The sequence below is a fragment of the Cryptotermes secundus genome, unplaced genomic scaffold, assembly GCF_002891405.2.
Source record: "Cryptotermes secundus unplaced genomic scaffold, Csec_1.0 scaffold1876, whole genome shotgun sequence".
Classification (NCBI taxonomy): domain Eukaryota; kingdom Metazoa; phylum Arthropoda; class Insecta; order Blattodea; family Kalotermitidae; genus Cryptotermes; species Cryptotermes secundus.
The window spans coordinates 208,040-228,744 of record NW_019739005.1 but is presented as its reverse complement, the minus strand read 5'-3'; the positions used below and the strand labels follow the sequence as shown (position 1 = coordinate 228,744).

The 20,705-nt window shown below is 43.8% G+C and overlaps 1 protein-coding gene across 2 annotated transcripts in view; it reads right to left on the bottom strand.

The window, feature by feature from the left end:
- The window catches only part of LOC111871582 (INO80 complex subunit D), a 194,333-nt gene that overhangs the window by 124,529 nt on the left and 49,099 nt on the right, over nt 1-20,705 (bottom strand). For both annotated transcript variants that reach the window (XM_033754313.1, XM_023864791.2), the window contains exon 11: nt 11,918-11,977. In XM_033754313.1, the coding sequence (XP_033610204.1) occupies nt 11,918-11,977 (60 nt within the window). The remainder of the gene's footprint in view (nt 1-11,917; nt 11,978-20,705) is intronic.

Below are 20,705 nucleotides of genomic sequence, written 5' to 3'. Positions count from 1 at the left end.
ACTGACGATGTATATGAAATTTCATTACAGTTCATTGCAGAAATTATGAAAAAACAGAATATTAGTATGAATAATTTAACAATATCTGTACTTTCTGTATAATCCTCCAGATATATATGGGACATGAAGGAAGCTCCATTACTGTTAATCCTAAACCGCCTGGTGAAGTTATCGCCAGCCTGGAAGAGGTACTGCAGATCCTCAAGGCACAAGGGGACAATGCCACAGGAGCTGTTGAAATCAGTGAGTATATCATCCCATTCCAATACATCAAACTTATCCTAAAGGCGCGAGGAATCGACCCTCAGAATGTAAGTCGAGAGGAGCTCTGGCTCATAATAGAGTTGTCTATAGAGTTTCAGCAGCAGTCGGGGAAGGCTGAAACAGGTCCTCAAGCAGTACTGAAATTCTTCATCGAAATTCTCTCAAACACTGAGAGTGTTAATACTTCTGTTCTTGTGGTGGATGGACACAGCGTTTCCATAAGCGAGATCGTGTCTGCTCTGGGGTTAAAAGTTGACAACTCAACCGGTAATTATGACAATGCAAACCTTACCACTACCACATTGTTGAGAGCAGTTCTGGAGGTTATAGGCAAGCAGGGAGCTTCAACCGTTCCCTCTAAAACAGCACATGGAAAGAATGAACTGCTCAAGGAATTCCTTCAAGTCATCTCGAATCCCTACAATGTCGCGAACACTATCATTATGTTCAATAAGCAGCAAATTAGTGTGCAAGCTCTAGTAAGTGTACTAGGTCTACACACCGACAGTGCAACAGGGAAAGATGACACACACAGCCTTACTGTGGGTCAACTGTTTGAAACAATCCAGCAGTTCGTCAGCACCATGCAAAACGCAACTACACAATGTCTACTGAAACATAATCAAGAGGAGAGACAAAAACCGAAGTGAACGGAGAAGTTTGGAGTTCAGTTATGTGAAGGGAGGCTTATTGATAATCACTACACTTTTAAGGATGAAACAAAAAATTCCTTCTATGAAAGTCTGAGGCAGTGAACGCTTGCCATATACAAGTTGACGTGAATGTGAAGTAACGGGATGAGCCTGTTCTGGGTTATAGAAAAGAGTCTTTACTGCGTTAGGTTAAACTATTGACGTTAAATTTTGTGTCTCCATTAAAAACATCCGATGCAATATGGAAACTGCTTTCCAGCTGAACACTTATTCCAGGACGGAAGAAAACCATGGAATCCCTTAATCAACTCTGCTGGACACAGGACCTTATACCCTGACATCCACACAAATAATAATAATAATTCATTTCCACTGCATTTCCGTTGCCAAGACAACCGCTTAATTCTGCTAATGGACTAGCGTTCATTGTTCCTCCGGCTTGACTGCAACACCTTTCAATTCTACACTTCAGTACACCCTTTAACACAACACTACATGTTTCGGCCTCAAACGGCTATCTTCAGGTGTTTTTTATGTTAAAGTTATTTTACCAAAACTGTGTTAAAACTGTGTTTAAAACTGAAGAAAGCAGTCTTCTTGGATTTGGCACCGTGTATATGTGGTGTCACCGCCGTGAAAGCCTCAAATCTTACATTGTGTTTAAAACTGCTACACTGTTCCAATTCGTGTTAAAAACCATACGTTGTAGTCTTCCTTTTCAAGTAAAATGCGATAACATTCTTTTACAATTTCTGCCACCCAGGGAGTCGTCATTCTCGTAAATACATCGAGGTGTTTTCTTGGCAGCTTGTTGTCTACTTTCAGTTACGATTCTGTTTGCTCCTGGTTTGTGTGTGGTTCCTCTTCAATGTGTGGTGTTGTCTTTACTAGTCTACGCTTTTAGACAGCAAAGGAGAAGACGAAAGATTCTGGACTGAATGTCAGCAAGCTTTCCCCGAGTTCAATCTCTTTATAATTTCTTCCTGAATCAAATTTTGATCTGCTACTTTCGTTCCCAAATATCTGAAGTGTGCCACATTTTCAAAGCATCTGGTAGCCATCTTCATGTCATGATTTTGCCCTGCCTTCTGGTGACGAGATAGCCTGCCTCCTTACCAGCATCAATTAAAGATTCTGTGTTATCACCCAGTAAATTCACATGAACAGCACAGACCAACAGCTGATGTCCTATTTAATTTCAATCCCACCTGGTGGTTTTCCTCCACCTGCCTATGGAAACAACTGTTCTTTATTGTTAAAGACGTATGAAGCAGTGGGCCTGAACAGGCCAGGAGTCTGAGGAAAAGCAAAACTCCTGCCTACTAAATCACGAGGAACGTTTTGTAGCCGAAACTGCTTTAAAGGGTTACATTTGCTGCTGTATCCACTCGTCCGCTTGCTCAAGCAAGCGTCAACTTACAAGACAGATGGAACGATGTCAGAGGGCGGTAAGGCGGTAAGGTTGTCAGCCGTACGCGCCGGCCGTCCTATACCCCAAAGAATAATTCTGGTACTCATTTCTGTTAGAGGCTGAGTAGAAGCCAGGGCCATAGTGCAGCTGGAACGATTAGGTAAATTGCAAAAATGCACCCCATCGGCATTCGATCCAGCGACCTTCCGGCTTGTAGCATAGTGCCTCAACCAACTAGGCTACCGTTACCGGAAAATTTGGCTTAAGCGATAAAGCTTCGGAATTCTTATGACGAGATGCCTATTCGAGTCCCGGCTGGGCACCGACTCTTCCGACTGGCGTTTCCCTGATGACTTCGCAATTCAGCGCGTGAACAGAGCAAGAACGTCATTACTGGGAGCCGGGATAGCTCATTAGGTTTTGTGAGTAGGCTACTGGCTGGACGATAGAGAAATTGGTCCCCGTCCCAGGCTCTTGTCTGGGGCTGATCATCAACTGCACTTTCATCTAGTGCAGGTGTTAAGAATATCTGGAGCTATGTGCCCACTCCCCAATACATCTTCATCGCAAAGTGCGTAACTAAACACAGGGATAAATTGGTCCTCACCTCGGCTACCTGAAAAATACTTCGGACTGTTAAGACGGTGTTTAATGATTATATCATCAGGGAATAACGATTTGAATGGGATGTAGAGGAATGGTGCTGCACTATCCCGGCGTAAGGGGGCCCATACACGTACGAGTCTGGCTCGCGAGTCCGACTCGGCTCGGGTTCCAATGAGCCAAACTTGTCCATGTGTGGGTCGCCATGCTCATACGTGTGTGGTGAAATTAATCCGAGCCAGGCTCCTCCCCGAGCCGGACTCGTACGTGTATGGGCCGCCTAAAGGACGGCGCGCAGAGCTAACCCGCCTGTTATGTTGTCGCCCTTCTCGGGGCCGGCGGCAAGACGTTGACCGCACTGAAGATAAGCTGCCTCCGCTCAGCAGGTGAACCTGTCCTCACTCGTGAGCAGCAAGACACGAAGGCTGGTTGCAGGTGAGTGCTGCGCTTCACACCTCTGCTGATTTACTCCCCCAGCCACGGGCTGGAGACGGCGGAGGCGAAAACAGGAATTCTGTTTGCTCTTGAAGGAAATAGAACCCAGATTCGTGGGTCTCCCAGCGCGTAGAGAAGTAACTATATTGACTGAGCTTTCATGGCTAACTAACAAACTCCACCCACCCAGAGAGAGGTCTGACTTCTGAACAGCTTCCAGACTGACCCTGGGGCCCACCAAGCCTCCTATAAAATGAGTACCTTGAGGGATGTTTCGCAGAGGTTAAACCTGACAGGGCTTGAAGCCGAACAATCACATCCAATGCCGAGGCTAAGAATGCGCGTGGATATACTTGCACTTCCCTATACGTCTGCATGACGTGGTGTGTAAGTAAGCATAGGGACAAGTTGACAACTTTACCTTAACCACTTGACCTCATTTGCGTTTAAAATTTGTTGGCCCTTTTCTGAATGCGCTTATTCTGTAGGTCTTGCTGTTTTCGAGAGAGGCAACCGCGAGTGCGCCAGCAATTGTCACGCTGCGTGCATTTCCCCAATTGTTACTGCTGACCTTTCTATTGGATCCAGTAAAACGTTTACACGAAACTAACAAAGAGGTTTATAGTGGCTGGACGGGTGAGGAGAATTTCCGATTTGCATAATAACCAATCACGAAGACAGATTCCTGTCACCTGTCAACCAAAATTTAAGCATCTTCCAGCATTCGGTACGTTTTGAAAATAATTTAATTTAAACACTCTGAATAACATTGATTTGTGCTTCTGCAGATGCATGGGCACTGTTTACAGTAGAAGAGCAATGAGATCTCTTTGGCGCAAGAAGGGCATAGCTCCAGCTACATAAACGTTAACTAAACAGAATCTATAAACTTTTATGGCAATTTTTCTTAAAACTCTCTTCAAACAGCTTTATAGCCTATTAAATTTATCCCGAAACGTCCAGTAGCTCCATAACTAATTCCATGGAAAGAAATCTTTCTTGAAAAGCTGATAGTCACTCAGCCAATCAAGAAACTGGCAGCACTGTCGTGTCTGCCTACAGTGAGCTTGCCTCCGTCGCGTCTTGCCACGCCGTCATTATTTCTACGTTTCCTTGTATGGACCGCAGGCCGTCTCTGATTTCCACACTGTACAAGTATTTTCCAGCCCGCAATGTCTTCACTAATATTTGCCTAGTAATGGATTCTAACAATGGCTAGTCCTCTACTTCCGGGCTCAAATTCTCTCTCAACGGTGGCTCCCAAAGTCAAAGTCAAAGCTACACTGCGACTGACGATCAGTCGGTCAGTCAGTCAGTAAGTCTTGGTGTCGAGCCCCATCTGGGGCTCATGACCAGATATTATTTTCCAAATGCCTTCCTTATAACTCCTTTGCACGGACCTATCAGAAAACAAAGTTTTCAACAGTAACTCTATTGTTGCATGCGTATCCGTTGCAGCGGCAATGTGCATACCGAGCCGTTGCCTAGAAATGGCCTTGGGATATCAGCCCATATCGCGGTTTTTGCATAGTAACGGCTCTACACGCTACAGTATTGTCCTCCAATGTATGCGTACGGTAAAGTTTGGTACATGAAACGAGAGGAAGAATTATTTTTGGACGTACGCTCGTTTTGCACGATTGGTGCCGCCATCTTGAAACTTCTCCCGATGTGCGAAGATGACGGTCTTACACTTTACTCATACACGGCTTGGCACTTACTGCCCAAGCGAATACGCTCAGGGAAAGAGCATTAAAAAGGAATCAGTTGGCGAGTTTCTCTTCGCATTTCGCACGTCATATTCAATTGCCTTCGAGATGTACGGCCACGTCATATGCATCATGCCACACAGCAGTAAAGGGATCAGAGATGCGGGCGCTATCTACAGGAGAGAACTAACATCACAACCCACAAATCCACAGTTCGAACTTTACGTAAAAATTGGCTCCATATCTTGTACTATTCGTCGAGTACAATTAGAAAGATCAAGTGAAGGAGGACAAGATGAGCAGGGAATGTAGCATGCACGGGGAGAAGATGAATGCATATAGCATTTTGGTGGGAAAGCGAGAATGAAAGAGACAACTAGGAAAACTTAGGCAAAGAAGGAAAGATAATACTAAAATTGATCTTGCAGAGATAGCATAGGGCGGTACCGACTGCATTGATGTGGCTCAGAATAGGGACCAGTGGAGGGCTCTTCAGAACACGACAATGAAACTTCGGGTTCCATAAAGTTTTGTGAAGTTCTTGAGTGCCTAATCCACTGGCAGTTTCTCAAGAAGGGCTCATTTCTATGAAGTTAATCAGTTAAGTAGTTAGTTGACTGGTTACTTAGTTGGTTGTCTCTTAGGNGAGCGGTGGTGGGTGGAGGGATTGGTTGCTGGATTGTATTATTATTAATTATTTAAACTGCAAATGGGTTTTTGCCCGAGGGTAGTGATACTACAATAGGACACAACACACAAATACACACATCACACAAAATAACACAGCACACTAAACTACACAAACAATAAAGGACACACTAGCACACAGCAAATACAATGAAAATACACTTTTAACTATAACAAATACACAACTATAAACAAATACAACAACTATAACAATTACACAACTACGTATAAACAAATACACAACTATAAACAATTTTCATTTCATGCATCCTGTTGTGTTACAATATACAACTACTTTATTAGAACCATCACAACACAACTAATATCAAGATCAGTGTCTGGTCTTCGGCTCTGCTACATGTTTCGGCTAATTAATGCCATCATCAGGCAAATACATAATTAACATATATACACCACTGAACAACGAGTCGTTGTTTACATTCCATAGAGAAGGGACAATACTTTGTAAGATGAGGCACCGACTAAATAATTAACTTTAACTTACTACATCTACATCACGAGCCTTTTATATACAAAATACAGAATTTCCAATGTGTCCGTGGGAACGTAACAAAATCACAAAAACCAACGACTGACTCGTTGATGTAAAACAACAATCAAAGAATTTTATTCTTGTTACATATCATAACTTCTGTTTTATATCATTTAATTTATTGTATTTTATATAATTCATGATATTGTATCCAATTTTATTAGTACTGCGGTTCAGTGGTGTATATGTGTTAATCATGTATTTGCCTGATGATGGCTATTAATTAGCCGAAACATGTAGCAGAGCCGAATACCAGGCACTGATCTTGATATTAGTTGTGTTGTGACGGTTCTAATAAAGTAGTTGCAACTCTAAACAAATACAAATGCATCTGTAAGTGAACACGTGAATCAATGGGCAGACAGGTGGGAGTTAGGTTCTTTTCTTTTCATTTATGAAACGACGTCTTATTAGCTACAAGAGTTACGTCGTGGGGAATCAGAAGCATGGGTACAGACATGTGGAGAGATGAATGAGCGGGGCGACCGCGTGGCAGTGGAGCCCACGTCCCAGGTAAGGCGCCGCCCCTCCCCTTGTGCCGTGAGAGCGGATATAAGTGCGTGCTGAGACGCAGGGCACCAAACACCTGCACGACGTCGCGACGCGGTCTCCTCCACAGCAAGGTAGGTGTGATCAGCACACTCGCTCCTGCAACCAGGCCTCGCTGCTTTACGTGTTGTCGTATTTAGTTATGCTTTCTCAGCTACATAGGTTAACAGCGGCGAATGGTATGATGCCTGTGAATGAAATATTTAGAAGGGCCTCCATGGAGGCGGTCGAGGGGCACGAACACATCTCAGATGAAAGTTTGCGAGAAACTTGGTCATGGTAGCGGTTTCGTATTTATCTGTGATTTATTTAATGACTGCTGTCCTAAACCGACGAGAAATAGGATAATTTGTTAATACTGAATTGCGATGGATGTGGAACGACGCGATTGTGACCTAATTTGAGTTATTATCTCTCGAATTTGACTGGAGAGACCGAGTAAAAGAGAGCAAGGGTTTAATCAGGATCGAAGACGCCGGAGCCTAGATTTGAACCAGAGGCCTAACAAATAAGTAAAAAGGGTGCCAACATATCGGCCACGAGGCTCAATAGTACGCACGGGGGAACAAGAAATATCAGAATTTTGGTTTGAATTGCTCATGGAACAGGACCATTCTCGAGAGAGAGGAAGAGATGGGAGGTTGTAATTTTAAAAACCTTAGAAAAACCAATTGAAAGGACGTAAATTGTACTGAAATGGTCCAGGATTAGGGCGACTATAAATATCGAGTTGACGGTAATGACCTTGTTGGCTAGCCGCAAGAAATACGCTGGCCACCTAGATAGCGTAGGAAATGCTCAAAAAAGGGAAATAAAATTAAATTCTCTAGTGTTATCTAAGCACCCAGCTGTGAAAGATGAGCTGGGGAGTGGAGGTATAGTTCTATGCATTCTTAACATCGATAGTAAATGGAGATGAGTGGTCAGGTTCACCCCCTAACCGCTTTAACCCCGGTGAAAGGGCTCCGATATCCACCGGGTACAAGACTAAGTAGGTCCCAGAGCCTGCCTTGACGCTGTGGAGAAGGTAACTTTTTTTGCTTATGCAACGAATCGAACAGGAATCGCTGGTCGTCCATTTTGTAGCCCATTCATTAGTCTGAGGCACGCAGGCTCCTTCAAAGTATGCAGCACGGTTAGTTAATTATTTGATGAGGACAGACGGTTTTCCTGGCCAGACACAAAGCGAGCACCTCCCGAGCACAAGCCAACCCACTCGATTCCATTGAAAGCTCTCTCGGAAGTCTTAAGGCGCGTCCACATTACTCGTGCTCGTGTGACTCGCTATGCTCGCGAGTAATGTGGACGATATGACGAGTCACGAAACAGGTAAATTTTTAATTTTTAATTTAAAAACTATAGGCAATAAATTAAAATACGACTACAGCCTATACACACTACGAGTAAATATACGGATCCTCACGCGCCGAAGCTTGGCGAGCAACTGAAGTAGTGTGGACGAAGATTTACGAGCACAAGTAAAAGCCAGACGAGTCTCCCGACGAGCAAAAGCCTGGCGAGCACGAGCACGAGTAATGTGGACGCGCCTTTAGAGTCTCGCGTAAACACGGTTTTCATAGACACTGTTCGGGCTTACAGGTACAGGTCCGAAAGCAAGCGATACTGTGATTATATTAGCATGAGGTGGGCTTTCATACCTCAGAAAGTTGTTACAATAATATAAATCGGCTAGCGTATGCATTTGCTTCTCGTACTGAACGTAGCTTCTGTAATGAGCACTAAGGAAGAATAAATAGAGGCAAAAATTACAAACATTTCTATTACCTCTCGGTGTGTGTCTAGTTTATTGCTTGCCAGTCTTTAGAGACTAGTTACACGTTTCTGAGATTCTGACGAATTTCTGTGGATTTCTTCTTTGACTGTACTGAATTATGTCAGTCTTTCACACTACTGCGGAAACAATAAAGTCAAATATGCAAAATATTAATTTAAACCATACTCGTAACTACACGTACCATGTGCTTTAACATAATGAAACCTTCAATTCTGCCCACAGAGTGTATTTGTGTGTTCCGTATGGTTCTCACAATAAACAGCGACTGTTTCCCTAAACAGCATTAACCGGTTGGGCTTTGTAGTGGAGACGTAATGTGTTTCCTGTGAGGCACGGACTGAATTTTCTGCCAACAGAGTGTATTTCTGTGTTCCGTATGGTTCTCACAATAAACAGCGACTGTTTCCCTGAACAGCATTAACCGGTTGGGCTTTGTAGTGGAGACGTAATGTGTTTCCTGTGAGGCACGGACTGAATTTTCTGCCCACAGAGTGTATTTCTGTGTTCCGTATGGTTCTCACAATAAACAGCGACTGTTTCCCTAAACAGCATTAACCGGTTGGGCTTTGTAGTGGAGACGTAATGTGTTTCCTGTGAGGCACGGACTGAATTTTCTGCCCACAGAGTGTATTTCTGTGTTCCGTATGGTTCTCACAATAAACAGCGACTGTTTCCCTAAACAGCATTAACCGGTTGGGCTTTGTAGCAGAGATGTAATGTGTTTAATGTGAGGTATGGACGGAATCTCTACATATCATACACTCGTAGGTGAACTTGAGACTTCAAAGGACTTTAACTGAAACACAATAAAACTAACTAAAACTTCAAAGATGGAATAACACAAATATTGTATCCAGTGTTAATTAATGTCTGGCATCATATATTTGATTGCTCAGCAAAGATGCAAGTTAACTCAACGCACAGTTCCCTGTCATTGGCAATGGGACCACACATTCCTGTAAAACACTACAACCGTCAGCATAAGCAGTTGACACTTTGGTCGGTAATAAGTGGCGCAACAATTAATTCACACAGGGACCTGCCTTTAGCAAAGAGAGTGTGAGGTTGTGTAATGATGGAGATTGAAAAAAAAAACATATATTCTAAAGAAGTAAATGTACCAGATTGTCAACCTTGATATATAAATTATGTCCATCCACAGAACATTTTTAAGAGCGTGCAGTAAATTTCACGTAAGCGTGTGACATCTATGAACTGTTTTCCGTAATAAAGAAAACAACGGTGATCAAGTGTCAGCCAAAAGGAACTGTTTCACATCATAATATTTAAAGCACAAATATAATAAATTAAAATTCTGTAATTAAATAACTGGGAATTAAGAACCTAACCGCATTCAGAAATTAAAAAGTAATACACACTGACACTTGAAGTTTTCACGGCGAATGAATGTGCTTGAACATTGTCGGGCGATCAGCCATAGCGATGTTATACTAAGTTTTGGGCTTGACAACGATGCTGAAGATGGAGACTGAAGAAATCTCCGAAATATTTGTTTTTATTTCAATACTGATATTGCTGATCGCCAGAGACGAGTTTATCACATATGCAATAACACTTGCGCATTGTCCTGGCAACATCAGGTGTCGTGAATGTCGACAACAATACGTTTTGCGACAGGAAAGTCGAACCCAGCAGAACTCCTGCATATAAGTTGTATTTCCTTAATATCCGTGGACTTTCTCTGTTCGTTCCGCGACGGGAAAGTCGAAATCGGCAGAACTCCTGCATATGTTATATTTCCTTAATATCCGTGGACTTTCTCTGTTCGTTCCGCGACAGGAAAGTCGAACCCAGCAGAACTCCTGCATATGTTATATTTCCTTAATATCCGTGGACTTTCTCTGTTCGTTCCGCGACAGGAAAGTCGAACCCAGCAGAACTCCTGCATATGTTATATTTCCTTAATATCCGTGGACTTTCTCTGTTCGTTCCGCGACAGGAAAGTCGAACCCAGCAGAACTCCTGCATATGTTATATTTCCTTAATATCCGTGGACTTTCTCTGTTCGTTCCGCGACAGGAAAGTCGAACCCAGCAGAACTCCTGCATATGTTATATTTCCTTAATATCCGTGGACTTTCTCTGTTCGTTCCGCGACAGGAAAGTCGAACCCAGCAGAACTCCTGCATATGTTATATTTCCTTAATATCCGTGGACTTTCTCTGTTCGTTCCGCGACAGGAAAGTCGAACCCAGCAGAACTCCTGCATATGTTATATTTCCTTAATATCCGTGGACTTTCTCTGTTCGTTCCGCGACAGGAAAGTCGAACCCAGCAGAACTCCTGCATATGTTATATTTCCTTAATATCCGTGGACTTTCTCTGTTCGTTCCGCGACAGGAAAGTCGAACCCAGCAGAACTCCTGCATATGTTATAGTTCCTTAATATCCGTGGACTTTCTCTGTTCGTTCCGCGACGGGAAAGTCGAAATCGGCAGAACACCTGCATATAAGTTATATTTTCTAAACACATCAGATGACTGTGAAGAAACGAGGACCGCGCTTTCAAAGATCGCACGCCCTCTCAACACGCGGTACCAACAGGAAAGGCAAACTTTAAGCAAGCACTACCGCAGGGGTCGCCAATATGATGCCCGTGCACTCGAAAAGGATTTTGGATATCCGAAGAATTTTAAAACATTCATAATAATATTGTCACGTGATGCAGTTACTATATAGACGGGGTCTGGATTGGTAATCAGATTTATAGAACACGTACAGAAAATCACTGCAAATAACTACCGACAGTCTCACTGAGTTACACATTCCAAAGATCACTGTAAGTACAGTACGCATAAAGCATTCTCAGTCTTCACTAGCCGTTGCTTTGTAGCGGCTTCCAACGGCAGACATTCTACTTCCTCTGTGTTCCCGAACTGTCCCCGGCCTCAGCTACCAGCTCCTCACTTCTCACAACTGCACTTCTTAAGTGAACGGGAAAGCGGAGGAAAATCATGAAAATACTCATTCAAGGTGGTTGATATCAAGTCCGAGATTCGAACCGAGCACCGCCAGAACACACTTGCAAGTGTTTGAGCCTGAGCCAGCGAGTTATGTCTCGGATATAGACAGAGGGGAGACTTCACAAAAGAATCACTTAGTACTGTTGTATACGGGGCCAGCCGTAAATGTAGCCCCTTGTCCCCCCAAAAATAATTTAAATTGGCGACCCCTGCATTATCGGGACGGGTTCGGCCCCACTACAAGCCTTCATGTACAACTTCGTGTTTCAACTTACCTTCTCCAGCTATCGTGTCTTCTCGTTTCTCGCACGTACCGAGGAAATGGCCGCGTTTCCCTGAAAACCGAAAAAAAAAAGTTTTGTATTATGTTAGGCGCATTTCGTTATTACACTTGAAATTCTGTTAGTTTAAAATAAAACTGCTGTGTCCCTACACAAAGATTTCCACTACAGATCCAGAAAACTGTTCCTGCTTTTGAAGAAATCAGTCTTCTGGGATATTGTGTTAACCGGCGTGTCGAAGGAACGTATCTCCTCCATCTTCAGGGTAGAAGAAAGTAGAAAAAATCCTCCGATACGTCGGTTAACACCACATATACACGGTGCGACATCCCAGAAGACTGCTTTCTTCATAGTCACCGCCTGGAAAACCTCAAATTTTACATGAAACGTCATCATTTGTCCCTCTCGCCAAATGCCGTTAGGATGAGCTGGGCAGGGCATGGAGCACACATGGAAGAGGTGAATGCATGTAGTGTCCTGCAAACATGAAGGGAAGAGACTACTTTCAAGACTAGGTGTAGATTACAGGATAATATTGAAATGAATCTCAGAGCCCACTTTCTTTATTTTCGAAAAGTAAAACTAAGTTTATGTGATCACCATGCTGTCTGTGTATCTGTGAATCCCCCCATCAACTTTTAAATGCCTGAGCCAGTCTTTGTAAAACTTGGCACCTGAGCGCATCTCAAAGGCGTACTTCATAAATCCCTCCAATCAGTCTCTCTGTATGTGTATCACCCTACATTTGCTAGGCAACGGCTAGTTAAAAATGTCACCGCGGCAACGAATAAACACGCAACAATAGAAGAATTGTTGAACGCGTCATTTTCTATGCGGTCTTGTCATACCAAAAGGAAGTAGGCGATTAGTTCTTCAGAGAACTTCTTGTTTCAATATTGCGACACTCCGCACCCCTCTGGCTCACAGTCCCCTTGCAACGGATACCGGCGGCGTCACGACGCCGGAAATCCACATTGACGTCTACCGGCTTATGGCAGCATACAGTCTGGGTGAATACCGACGTTTCGAAAGGATATACTGCCTCCATCCTAGGTGTATTCTGAACATGGAGACATCGATACATTTATTCAACGATGGTGCCAGAGACTTGGGTTAGGCTAGGCGCCCTCACCGTCACAGCACCCAATGATGGGTAATAAATAATGGAGCGGAGGGGATGTGGAAGGAAACGGTACTGTCCCGCCATTTCTCTTGAGGCCGTGTCCTATCCGAGATTCGAAAGACGTACGTCCAGAATCCGTTATTGTATGAGCTAACTTTCTCAGTATACCGCACAGACAGGTTACCATGAAGATGGGGGCAGCATTTTCCTCCAAATCATCGGTATGTAACCACCATAGTACACGGCGTCGCTTACGAAAAGTTATTTATCTTCAAATTCAGCGGTAAGAGAACCTCCATTTAATCTCATACCTCAAATTCCACAGCCAAGTTCATTTAGAATCCGGGGGGGGGGGGGCAAGCCAAGAGGTCGAACTCAGAAGTGGCTGGCAGTAGCAGCAAGCGATGTTTAACGTTGTCCCCAATTTTCTTGCTCAACATGAAACTGGGAGTTACCTTCTTTACGAGTGCTTCAGTTCAGCTGTTAACGCGGTGTCGTAAAAATAGATTTAATTAAACGTGAGTTCTCAAAGTTCAGTATTCCTACGCGCCGTGTCCTGTCGCTAGATACAACCGCCCATAACAATAATACAAACACAGAGACTCGAGCGAAATTGAAAGTTCTTCCCGGACGGCTCCTTGCAGACGCAACCAGCAACGCTCAACACAGACAAGACTAGGCCCCAATGTTTCTGCTCATGCTACGTTAAGGCGCGTCCACATTACGCGTGCTCGCCAGGCTTGTGCTCGTCGGGAGACTCGTCTGGCTTTTACTTGTGCTCGTAAATCTTCGTCCACACTACTTCAGTTGCTCGCCAGGCTTCGGCGCGTGAGGGTCCGTATATTTACTCGTAGTGTGTATAGGTTGTAGTCGTATTTTAATTTATTGGCTATAGTTTTTAAATTAAACATTTCAAATTTGCTTGTCTCGTGACTTGTCACATCGTCCACATTACTCGCGAGCATAGCGAGTTACACGAGCACGAGCACGAGTAATGTGGACGCGCCTTTACACTGAACATGACTGTCGTTTGGGGCACTGCCTTCAGTTGTCTTCAAACGCGACGTTTTCGAAAATGGGTCTGTTTCCATCATCAGGTGTAAGGGAGGCAACACTCGTCAGCTGAACGCAAGACGGGCCCCCCCCCCCCGCCCAGGATCTCCTCTCCACGGAGGAGCAGCCAGTTAACTTCCCTTACAAACCCTTCAGAACGTTCTCACTGATCGCCGCATGGCTTGGGCGTAATGTTAGTGTTCCGGCACTGACTTTCTCAGATTAAAATCAAATGAAAAGCTAGAACTGTCTCCACTGCATGAATACACGTACCTCGCAGTATCTTATATAAACAGTAGCCTGTATTGCATCCATCTCCACATGTGTAATTTATTGATAACTGCTTCATTATTATTATTATTCTTATTATTATTATTATTATTATTGCACNGCACGCGGTAGCGTAATTGGTTCAGGTACTATGCTACAAGCCGGAAGGTCCCGGGATCGAATCCCGATGAGGTCACTGGATTTTTTCAATTGACCTAATCCTTTCGGCCGCAGTATGGCCCTGGGGTCGACTCAGCCCCTAACAGAAATGAGTACCAGGAATCTTCCTGGTGGGTAAAGGCGGCCGGCACGTAAGGCTGGCAACCTCACTGCCATCTGTGAGCTGTNTGAATTATTATTATTTTTAATTTTTACATTTTACGTTTCTCTACAGCAACTTAGGTTTGCGTTAATGAAATTATTACTATTATTATTATTATTATTATTATTATTGTCACGTATCTAGGGGGGGTTGACTTATAGTTAGGTTGATTGGATTTATTGACACCTTATACACACACACCTCGGGACTACAAGCAATGCAGCGCTATCGCTGATCTACACACTTCAGAGTTCACCGTTACACACGCACTAGGGTTCTCGGTCTTCACTAGTCGTATCCTGGCAACGGATTTATAACAGTCTCGTTATCTTTAGAATTTGTGTTTCTTACTTTTTCTTTCAAGTCCGGGTGGAGTGGGGGGTGCAGATATCTGCCTTCCTCCCCCTGTACAAATGCTGTACCCATTCATGCATCTCAGAACATCGAGAGTGTCACAGTGAATGTTCTACTACAAATGAACAACCAAGGGTGGGAGGTACCATATGAACTGGAATAAAATGTCAAATGCAAGTCTAGCTTGGAAGAATGAAGCTTTCTGAATGGTATTTGTGGACGTTTGCGACGTCGGGGCGCCCGCAGAGCAATTGCACCACAGACGCCACGTCAACAAACCATCTCATATGAGATGTAACATTATTACCTGGTAATGGAGAACTGCGGTAACGTCTGTGTTTTATTACCGAAATGCAGAATGCAGGGAAACTGAGCAGCTAAATAAACGAAGTCCCACGTTTTCACGGTTTAAATATGCAATCTTCGTTACTGTGTGGGTTTTGTGTAGATAAAACAACTGTCGGCCATGTTACCAGACACGTTACCTCGATAATACCTGCATTTCAGGACCATTAGAGGAATGAGGACATAAAGTAAATCCTCGCTGATCCGGGTTAATTGCGAGAAGAGATCATCCGGATTAAGCGATAATCCGGATTAGTAAAGCAAAATGTATCCTTAAAAGAGAAAAAAATAGGAAAAGTAATAAATGGAAAATTTAATGATATAAGTAGTGCTGACGAAAATAAACAAAAAAATTGCATTCTAAATCCTTTATTTAAAAGCTGTATAAAGACAATAAATTTATCCATTGATAGAAGACTCCGAAGTTGTGCTTGTTTTTGAACGTAGTAATGAACTTCTGAAGAAACTGTCTCAAGTCTCGTCTGTACAGACACGTGACTCATCTGCTTACCTGAGTGGCATGTGTCCTTCGAAGTATGCACTGAACACTGAACAGCATTTTTCATATTTCATATTTCGATCCGAATTAGCGAGGGTTTACTGTATTACAAGAATTGCAAAACATGGCCCTTATTGGATAGGGTTTCAAAATATTAAAAAAAAACCCTCCGTGATTTTAGTCCCCAAGCGGCGGTCCTCGTGGAGGTTATTACTAATCGCAGGAAATTGAAGATTACGACGTCTGGGTGTTCCCTGTGCAGTTGAAACCAAGTTTCACGGAAAACAGTCAACATGAAAAGAAGGATAAATAAATGTGGGAGCAGCTGATATCAAGGTGCTCTCATAACCCTAATCTATTTCATTAAGAGAGAAAGAATGTAGGCTGAAGGCTGGGTTCCTAACTCCCAGAAAACAGACATCTCCATTACAGAGATCAGTTGAATAGCTGTTTATTGTAACAACTACACAGTGTGTACTTTCCTACCTCACAGAAAACACATCTTCCTTAGAAAGAACTGTATGTTGCTGTTAGGGGAAATTGGCAGGAACACATTAACACATTACGTTATAGAAAAACCGAGCCCTCAGCTCATCTAAATAATGTTTTTAAGATCTCAGTCCGTACCTCACAGGAAACACATTACGTCTCCACTACATAGCCCAATCGGTTAATGTTGTTTGGGGAAAGAGTCGATGTTTATTGTGAAAATTATTAGACACACAAATATACTGTGCGCACAAAATAAGCAGCCTCTGAATTGTATAGATGATGGTACATGTATTTACCACTGTACTTTGATAGGTTTTTCGAAGGTTAAATTAAACACGCGACAACCACAACAGAACCGCTTGCAGGCAGACAACATGCACGACATAAATGCAGAAGAAGTTGCCTAAAATTACGGCGAATCTATTTACTGAGAAACAACGAAGAGCAGTGGAAGTGCTGAAGTTCGTCAGAGAGAACCGCTTTGGTGCGGAGCTAGCAAATCGAACCGGGCACTGGAAAGTATGTCTTCAAGAGTGCACAGTCGCTGTTAAACAATACGTAAGAATTCAGTCCGTGCCTCACAGGAAACACATTATGTCTCCGCTACAAAGCCCAACCGGTTAATGCTGTTTATTGTGAGAACCGTTCACCATTCTCATCCTTCACCAAGTTACTGCTAGGCTGGTAACCCCTCTTAAAGTCACTTATTCCTCTATATAGTTCTCTAATGTTCTTGTTCTTACTGTTCATTGCAAGCTCATCAATTTTGTCTTTCAGATATTCCCTCTTTCTGTTCCTGAAATTCCTGCTGGTTTCACGTCTTACATTGTTCAGATTATCCCCATTTAACTCGCTTGGATCCTGTAACCATTGCAATTTGGCTTGTTTTCTTTTATCTAATAATTGTGAGCATCCTTCATCGAACCATGGCTTATGCTTCTTCGGTTCATCTAACCTAGACTCTCTTTGGCAGGCATTTTTATATTCTCTCTAATAGTTTCCAAAGCTTTATTAACAACCACCTCAGTTTCCAAGTTTTCCAAAGCCGCAAACCTATTTGAGATTTCAACACAATATTGCTCTTTGCCCTCTGCCTCATTTAATTTCTTGAGATTGAACCTCTGCATATGAACTCCGTGTGCTGTTTGTTTGCTCACTGCCAGTCTTTCCATAACCTTTGCCACCACCAGGTAGTGGTCAGTATCACAATCTGCTGCCCTGAATGATCGGACATCAAGTATACTCGAGTGCCGTCTCATATCTATATAAAATATATGGAAACACTGTACGCCTAACAGGACACCTACACTCCTTGCATTACTGCCGCATTTGTATTGTACCCCAGTGCCTCTTCATTCCCAACACCAACACCTTTGATCTAGCAGTAGTTCAGACAGCATAGTCACTGTGATTCGAGCTTGCCAACCGTCGAATCAAGGTTCGATTCCCAGCAGAGGAAAAGATTTTACTCTTCTTCACAGCGTCCAGGCCGGCTCTGAGACCCACATAGCCTCCTACCCAACGATTACGGGTGTCTTTCCCTTTGAGTAAAGCGGCAGCAGCGTTAAGCTGATCACTGACCTCCATACAGTTAAGAGATTAAGAATGCGTGGAGCTACACCTCCGCTCTCCGACATATCCTCATGGCGTGGTGCGTAATTGAAAACAGAGATGATGTGAGCCTTTACTTTTTACGTCATTCAAAATAAACTTCATGTTCCATACGAGAAGAACTGAGCGAGAGTTTGCAGTTGGTAATCTTAGAGCATTCTGCACAGCTTGTCACACGTCCGAGGGCGAAGCGACAAGAAAGTTTGGGAGTAATTTGTCTGCACGACTTGACAGAACAAACAACAAAAGTTTGGTAACAAACGATCCCAAGATTCCGTTGACAGTTCCCCGAGTGTCACCGAGTGTATTTCTTTAAAGCAGTCCCGTTCCGTCCAGAACAGAATATTCGAGTGTAAAGTCCGTCTCTTTAAGCAGCGAAAAAAGAAAAAGGCAAAGTTGTACCTCTGCTTAACTAATTAAGCCCCATGCCGTGCAGACATCCGAGGGGATGGATGTATAGATCCGGTCTGAGTGACGTGGAGAGGACTCGAAATCCGAACCCTCGGCAGTGCAGCCAGTCGCTATGCCGACTGAGCTGTCCTGAATAATTTGCCTCAAGCGGAAACGAGTGTAACTTGTACCCGTTTCGTATCTCGGCCGGGACACCGACTGTCCTGATGAGTTTCTCGTGGTTGTCCTCAACCCCTCCAGGCAAATTCTGGGATAGTATCTTAAAATAACGCCAATTGCGCGTCCTTCCACCTTCTTTCCAGTTTACTGCTCACTCCGATGCAATGAAATGCTGCTATATGTTCAGAGCGACCGAGAGCGTCATAAAGTAGACTATACGTGTAAGCATACAGGCCTGTATGTATGTACGTATTGTGACATGTCAAACCGCTGTTGAGCAACGGGATGTGGAACGAGTTACCACGAAGACAAGACTCATGATAAACGGTCGGTTGCCAAGTTACACAACAGTGGAAACGAGGTCACGCAACAGTAAGGAAGGCAAATGGGCTACAGTATGTATGTGTATATATACATATGTATGCATTATGTTGTCACGGTGGTAAGCTGGACTGTTCTGGGGTATGACTTCGTGTAGTCTCGTAAAGTATGATAAACTCTTACCCGACGATATGGCGTCACGTATCAGAAGACAGTGCTCTTCATATATTTTCGGTTTATTTAACGACGCTTTCAATAGTTGAGACTATACAGCGTTGGATGGTAAGATGATAAGCAAATTATGAATTGGAAGGTATTTGAAAATAAGCAGGCTTGGGCTGATTCGAATTACTGTCTTGGAGGAACTAAGGAAAACCACGAAAGCCTCACTCATGACAGCCGGTCTCCTTGCCGAGACTTGCAACCTGGACGTGGCCAGAGCACGGAGCACGCGTACTACACACTCGGCCGCCGAGTTCGGGTTCGCCTCCCCAGAACAGCGGCCCTTTGTTCTCTCGCTGCTCCCCTTAGCACAAGCCCAGATTGAGATCAGGGCGCTGAACCAAAGGGAGACGAAGTGACACGGTGCTGGACAAAATTACATAATCAGGAACTTCATGACTTCCACTCTTCGCCAAATATAATGAGCAGGACCAAGTCAAGGGAGATAAGATTAACGCGCCAATATTTTTGGTGGGAAAACCAGACGGATATGATGGGAGGATAATGTTGAACTGGATCTTGGAGTCACAGGATGGCGCGATATGGAGTGGATACTTCTGGCTCTGGATTGGGACCAATGGAAGGAAATTGTGAACAGGGCAATGAACCTTCAGGCTCCATAAACTGCTGGCAAATCCTTGAGTAGCTGCGCAACTAGAGGCTTCTTAAGAAGGACTAGCATGCATGGAGTTAGTTAGGCACAGTCTGCGATGGCTGGAAGATGCAGAGAATGATTCGCGAGAGACGTAAGTGAAGAACTCTTCGTGTGGCTTATTTTGCAACTCTGTCAACATCTAGACTCTGCAGGGTCGAATGGTGGGATGGCTGATATTATTGGAAAGGATCTGGAAGGAAGCGCTCATGGCTTAATGGAAATACTATCCCAGCAATTATCTGCCGGGACTGAAAAAAAAACCTACGACAACCTGAGTCAGGACAGTTGGCGTCTCGGCCGAGATTCTAACACAGTACCCGACGAATACAAGTTCTGACCGTTACCGCTACACCAGCCTGCTATAATGCGGGTGACAGAGAGGAATGGTGATTGGTCGTAAAAGGAGCCAAGTTTTGGAGGACCTCAGAGTACACTGGACGGAAAACATCTCCGAACCTTACCTACGTCACAGAATGAGGTGTAGAGGCAAAGGGGAAGCACAGGAAATGACCGGCCTCTTTCCGCATGCGGTCGTCCGGCTAGTCAACCAAAGTTTGTATTTGTAACTGATGCTTCGCTGCATCTATGCGGGTCTAGATCGTGTCAAGTTCTGAGTCCCACTGGGTGCTGCTAGTCCCATTCAACCATCTTGTTCCCGCACTGACTGCACTGTCCACGGGTTTGGATTCATAACGAAAATACGAATTTTAAGGTCTTTCATTCTGGTCCGTCACACTAACAAATTAACAATCAAGTTCCTTCCGTCAAATGTGACACTTTTTTAGTTTTCCACCTCGTCACCACCTGCCTTACATGTTTCGGCTCACCACGGAGCCATCATCAGAGGCATTTATAGTAGAAAAAGAAATCACCAACACACAAAACTTCACTTTGTCCAAGATAGCCACGTTCCAGTTAATTAAAATAATTACAAATAGTTAAAAT